The sequence below is a fragment of the Physeter macrocephalus genome, chromosome 19 (genome assembly GCF_002837175.3).
Source record: "Physeter macrocephalus isolate SW-GA chromosome 19, ASM283717v5, whole genome shotgun sequence".
NCBI classification, from domain to species: Eukaryota; Metazoa; Chordata; class Mammalia; order Artiodactyla; family Physeteridae; genus Physeter; species Physeter macrocephalus.
This window is the reverse complement of record NC_041232.1, coordinates 4,603,473-4,609,852: the sequence shown is the minus strand read 5'-3', so window position 1 is coordinate 4,609,852 and position 6,380 is coordinate 4,603,473. Positions and strand designations below refer to the sequence as shown.

The following is a 6,380-nucleotide window of genomic DNA, read 5'->3' as shown; positions in this document are numbered from 1 at the left end:
GGGGAGCGGCTAGGCCCGTGAGCCATGGCCGCTGAGCCTGCGCGTCCGGAGCCTGTGCTCCGCAACGGGAGAGGCCACAACAGTGAGAGGCCCGCGTACCGCAAAAAAACAAAACAAAAAATCCATTCAACTGTTGTTGGGCATTTGGGTTGTTTCCACCTTTTGGCTATTGTAAATAATATTGTTATGAACATTGGTGTGTAATCTGTTTGAATCCCTCCTTTCAATTCTTTTGAGTTTAGACCTAGAAGTGGAATTGCTGGGTAATATGGTAAATCTATTGAACTTTTTGAAGAACTGCCATACTGTTTTCCACAGCAGCTGCGCCATTTTACATTCCTACCAGCAGTGTACAAGGATTCCGATTTTTCACATCTTCACCTCCAACTGTTATTTTCCACTTTTTTGAATAGCCATCCTAATGAGTATGAAGTGTAAACTTTAGAGTTTACTTTGAAAATCAGTTACACATGAAGTTAATTCAAGAAGTATTTTTGAGCCCCTGTTATATAGAGAGCACTGTTACACTCTGAGGGAATAACAAGGATGAGTAAAATATACTGTTGAATCTTTAGGGGATTTACAATTTATTTTTCCCCTCCAAATGTATTTGGGAACAAATAAGTCAACTTAAATTTTTATCGGGTGGTTGGAAAAACTAATCCAGAGATCTTACTTTATAGAAAATTGGTAGTGGAGATAAAAATGTTTATTAAACTAATTTTCAAAAGAATCCAATCAAATGCTAATTATATAGTTATTCGGAAAATTCACAATAAGAATTACGTTAGGCAAGGTCTCTAATTTTTTTTTTTCTTTCTTTTACAGGTTAGACTTGTTAAAAGAATCCTTGATAGATTGCTATAATGGCCACTGCTCAGCTCTCTCACTCTATCAGAATTCACAAGGCACCTAAGGTATTTACTAAGAATTAAAAGAAAATCAATGACTATTTAGTGAGTTAGTTCAGAATCATGACTTTAATCGTTGGTGTTTTTTTAAACAGCAGTTTTATCAGTTAATTGGCACATAATATTCTGGCAGAGTATGTCTACATTTTAACTGGCTAATAGACTGAGGATGCTCAGGAAATTAGAATAGATTTCTACAAAGTAACTTACTGGGTGCTTGTTTCATGTTTATATATTTAGACTTTGTAGAGGAAAAGAAATCAGAAACAAAAAGAGATGTTTAGAGAGAATGGTTCTCTGTTAGACATTCACTTCCTGACACAATTAGGACACTTCTAATGCACACTGTGATGTAATTATAAGAACTGAAGGAGAGAGCACTTAGAGAAACTAGGATCCTGGGGCCCTGGGGAAGCATGTCAGGGCCAGGCAACCTTGCTGGGTCCACCTGGGCAAGTTTATCTTGTCCCATGACATTCATTAATGAATCATTCATTGATTCATTGAGAGCTTAATATTATATAATATATATGTAATGCTGTGTTATTCTCTGAGAGAATAAAAAAAAAGAATCTTTACATTCTAGAAGTTTATAATTTGGTTAGGGAAATAAGATTTACAGGAGGTAAGTCAATATACAAAGCAGTATATGCATTAAATATATGTGAAAAGAGTAAAGCAATACAAATTATAGGAATTTAGAGATTTTATATAGACTGGAATGGTTTGTATATTCCTCACGAAGGAGATAGGACTTAAGGTGGACCTTAATTAATGAAAAGAATTAGGAGAGAGGAGAGAGAAGAGAATTCCATGAGGAAAAACTAGCATATGCCTTGGCTCAGAGTAAGAAATGAGCATGGCATGTTTCACAGAATAACCAAGAATCCATCGCTACTGGAGTGGAGTGTCATCATGTTGGACAGAAGTAGGAAATAAAATTGAATAGGAACTTTGGGGACAAATTAATGTTGATCTTAAAAGCCAGGCTAAGGAATTTATGCTTTATTCTGTAATCAATGGAAAGTCAGTGGTTTCACCAGGACAGTGAGTCAAATAATGTTTAAGGAATATTAAGCTGTAGCAGAGGCAGGGAAGATTGAAGTTGAAAGAGAATTAGGGCAGAGAGAAAGCAGTCATCTTTCTGGCTCAAATTCAGTATACTCACCAAGCCAACTCCTGATCTCATTGAGTTTCCACTTAGGAAACCCTTCCTGGGGTGAAAATGCTGAGCTGGGTATATGAATTGCAATCAGCTTGGCAGTTATTTTTCTCACTATCAAATTGACCTTTTGATATAAACAGATCTTTGTAGTTTGGACTGCATGAGCTACTTCTCCCAGTAAATTTTAAGTGACTGTATGATTTTGCTATTTAATACTTAAAACAACAATAATAATAACTATAGAAGCTAACATTTATTCAGCACTTACCACGTGCTGGGCACTGTGCCAAGGGCTTTATATTATTATTTCACTTAAACCTTGAAATAAGGGGAAAACTGAAGCTCAGAGAAGTAAAGTAACTTGCCGTAGGTCATGTAGCTTGACAGCTGAGCTGTCAAACATTACTTATATCATTAGCACAATTTCTTATTAAAATAATTTATAATAGTGTTTTCTATTATCAAGCCACAGTATTTTCATGTATTAGACATTTATAAAAACATGAATGATAACCCTTAAATTATTAGATCAACTGAGCTGAGAAAAAAATCCCTGGAGTATAGAAAAGTAACAGAATTCTAGAGGCCTTTTCCAATCATTGATCTTCATTATTACAAATTGCCTTTTAGATTCTATATTTAAAGTAAACATCTTTATATTTTTAGGTTATTTAATTTTACAAGTAGTTATTACTCAAGTATTGCCTCTAAATTTTGGCATGTTTTCAGTAAGTCATTATACATGCATGCCATGCCAGCTATTACCCAATTACCCCCAAAGAACCTTAATTTCTCAGGATCTATGGGTACGAAAAGCAATTTTCTGTAAAATTTTACACACATACACATACACACACATGCACATTACATACCTAATTCTCCTTCAACGTTAATCTTTCCTACTTCTGCTATAGCTTAATATTCGTAAAACAATTATTCTACTCACTCTTCTAATCAAACCTGCTGCCTTTCCACTGGTTACAGAATAAAGCATAACTTCCTTAGCCTGACTTTTAAGATCCATATTAATTTGTCCCCAAAGTTCCTATCATGCATGCAAGAATAATTTTATGTATCTTTTTAACAACTGAATATAATATGGTTTGACAAAATGATGAACTGATAATTCATTTTCGCTATGTAGTGTACCAAAGAGGAAGCAAGCTTACATTGCAAAATCATGTCTAGAATGTCCTGAAGACATTCTAGAACCAGATATAGATATAGAAAAGCTTTTGGGGTGTTCTCTTTCATCTAAATGCATATTTGTGGGTAGTACCTGCCTCTAAGTAACAGAATTATTAAAACTTCAACAATTGAAACTGTGCAGTATAGTAAAAAAGACCTCTGAATTTGAATGAGGTAATCAGAGATTTACCATTCTGACTTCTAATATCATAGATTAGTTTCACCTGCTTTTGTACTTTATATAAATGAAATCATACTTTAGTACTCAATTGTGTCAGATTTCTTGCACTCAGCTTTATCTGTGAGAGTCACTTATACTGCAGAACTTTTGCTTAAGCAAAGCACAAAGATGTGAAAATACATGGTAGTAGAATAGTAGATGAATAGTAGTTCCACATGGCTAGAGAGTAGGGTGCATAGGAGGGGATAAGGGAGGAGGGGCAGAAGGGAGGGGTGGGAGATGAGACAGGAAAGCTAGGCAAAGATAAGATTTTGACAGTTCTCAAACGCTACACTTGAACTCTATCCTGTATGAACACTGGGAGTGTCATGATAAGATTTGTATTCTTTTTTTTTTTTTAAGATTTGTATTCTTTGAAGTTAGTAATGTTGGCAGTATGAAGGACAGATTGAATGAAAGGAACCGTTAGCAGGGAGGTCAGAGGCAACTACAGTAATAAAGGGGAGAAGTGACCATGTCCTGAGCCAAGGCAGTGGCAGTGAGAAGAGAAAGGAGAAAACAGATTTGAGAACTCTCCTAGAGAGGATTAATAGGACTTTGTGATTGGATATGGGGAATGGAGGAGAGAGAGAAGCCAAAGATGACTGTACTTCTAGCTTGGATGATTGGAGTGGATGCTGATCCATTTGTCTGAGAATGAAACTTGGGATCAGGTTTCAGTCAGGGTGATAGAGATAAACTGAGTTTGAGGGGTCTACAAAGTGGTCTAGGTACAGATGTTTAGAAAATAGACAAATGGAAGTAGGGCTCAGAACAGAAATAAGGACTTCAAATTTTCTCTGTATAGGCTGTAGCTGAAGCAGTAAGACTAGATGAAATTACCCAAGAAGAGAGAGCTATGAAAAGAGAAAAGACTGAAGACAGAATTCTGGGGTGGGAGCAACATTTAAAGGGCAGAAAAACTGGAAAAAAATAAAAGAGATTGAGATAGATATGGAGGATAGGTGGGAAAAAAAAAAAGAAAATAGTGTTATGGCAGCTGAGAGAGAGGAGAGTGTAGACAAAAGTGTTAAGCACTGCAGAGGAGTTTACATAGTACGAGGACCGAGATGAGGTCAATGATAGGATGTACTTGGTGACTTTGGAGAGAATAGTATAGAACAGAGGGGGTGGAAGACAGATTGCAGTGGGTTCTGAGGAGTGTATGAAAGGGAAGATTATAAAATCATAGTAAAACTCCCCGTTTTGCCTAAATCCATGGGTCATTGTAAAATAAATTATATCAGTCTTGAATTACTTGGATAACCGTCTCTGCCTTTCTTCTTTGCCTTGCCGGTGAAGATCTAATCTGACGCAATATTCAAAGCCCAGTTTCCTTTTAATTATCTATAAAGGTATCAGATTTGAGGTCTTGAAAAACCTTTCCATTTTGCTTGTGGTAATGGCATGATGGGCTGAATATATTAAAGAATACTAATCTTTTTCATTTTCCCCCCCTCCCAGGAAACAGTTTTCCCATCTCAAATAACTAATGAGCACGAGTCATTGATAATGGTGAAGAAACTTTTTGCTACTTCTATCTCATGTGTAACATATCTAAGGGGCCTGTTTCCAGAGAGCTCTTACGGAGAACGCCATTTGGATGGTAAAGTTTAACTAAATGGTTACTTTGGCTGGTGAAGCCCTTTTCCTCTATTTGGCAGGAGTAAAACTTTACTTTCTCACAGAGTGTGCTAATTCCAAGTCATGGGTTCTTTAAGATCAATTTGCTAATTCATTTTCCATTTTAATTTCACTATATTTAGTGGTTTTACTTATAGGAACCCTTAGTTCCTGGCTGAATACCAAATCACCGAATGAAGAGAAAAGAAATATGTATGGACAAGCCCAGTAATTCTAAACTGTACCTACAAAAGCAGCAGCCAGATTGAAATCTACTTGGATGCTGTACATTTGCACTATTTTGTGTCTCAACTGAATTTTTTTCTTTGAGGTAGACTTTGGCCTTGAGGAATTTTAATTGAGAAGTTTAATTCTTTCTGTTAACATATACAAATATGTGGAAAATATGCATACCCATGCCAAACCCATTTGTTGATTTACATGGATATGTAGACAATTATTATTCTAATCAGCTCTGTTCTTTTCTTAATTTTCTGTCTTTTCTACTTTTCTTCCTTTTATTTCTTATGTGCTTAAACTCATGATCTCATTTCCTTATGTTACAAACTGTTTCTGTCTCCTTTCCTTCTCTTGTATTAAAAAGAATGTACCTAGGACTCTTCAATTTTTCAAAAATATTTTTATTTGTTTAAAAATATGGATTGTGATAACAATTCAGAAAATTTTGCTGACTTGTCATGAAAGTGGGAGTATCATTTGGAAAATAAATATAGAGGGCTACAAGTTTCCTTGTAAGATGTTATTTTTCAAAATCTAACTTTACTTTAAATTTCTCACATCTGTATTTAATGATATACTTAGGCCTCATTCCAATTTAATTTTCTTAAACATTTGGTTCTCTACATGAGCATCAATGAAATGCATGTGTGCTATAAACACAAAAGCATTATATTTGCAACTGTGACGGCCTCATTTGTGTTATGTCCTCTTTTGGTCTATAGGATATAAATCTGTAATAGTGAAAATGTTTATATGTAGCATATAGTTGCAGTTTCTCCTCTTGTTTGGAATATAGAATTGGAAAAAGACATGTTTGGAGTAATTAATTAAGCACTTATTGTGTGCCAATCACTAACCTGTGCATGGAGGTCAATACCATTGTTTATAGCTTTATTTTTTGTGACAGTTTTAATGGAAGTTATATATCTCCCTCTCAGTGTTTGTACTTAAAGTAGCATATATCATAAAAATGCCCAGTACTCCTAAGTTGCTCTCTTTTTGGCAATCTCTAAATGTTATAGCAATATGGAAT

The 6,380-nt window shown here is 35.2% G+C and overlaps 1 protein-coding gene across 2 annotated transcripts in view; it reads left to right on the top strand.

Moving 5' to 3' along the window:
• HORMAD2 (HORMA domain containing 2) overlaps nt 1–6,380 on the top strand; it is a 91,402-nt gene that overhangs the window by 5,471 nt on the left and 79,551 nt on the right. Inside the window, exons 2-3 of one of the 2 annotated variants that reach the window (XM_007128651.1) lie at nt 829–917; nt 4,949–5,090. In XM_007128651.1, coding sequence (XP_007128713.1) covers nt 867–917; nt 4,949–5,090 — 193 coding nt within the window. In that variant the 5' untranslated portion in view covers nt 829–866. Of the gene's footprint in view, nt 1–828; nt 918–4,948; nt 5,091–6,380 lie in introns of those variants that run through there. The other variant, XM_024121033.3, reaches the window with a different exon arrangement.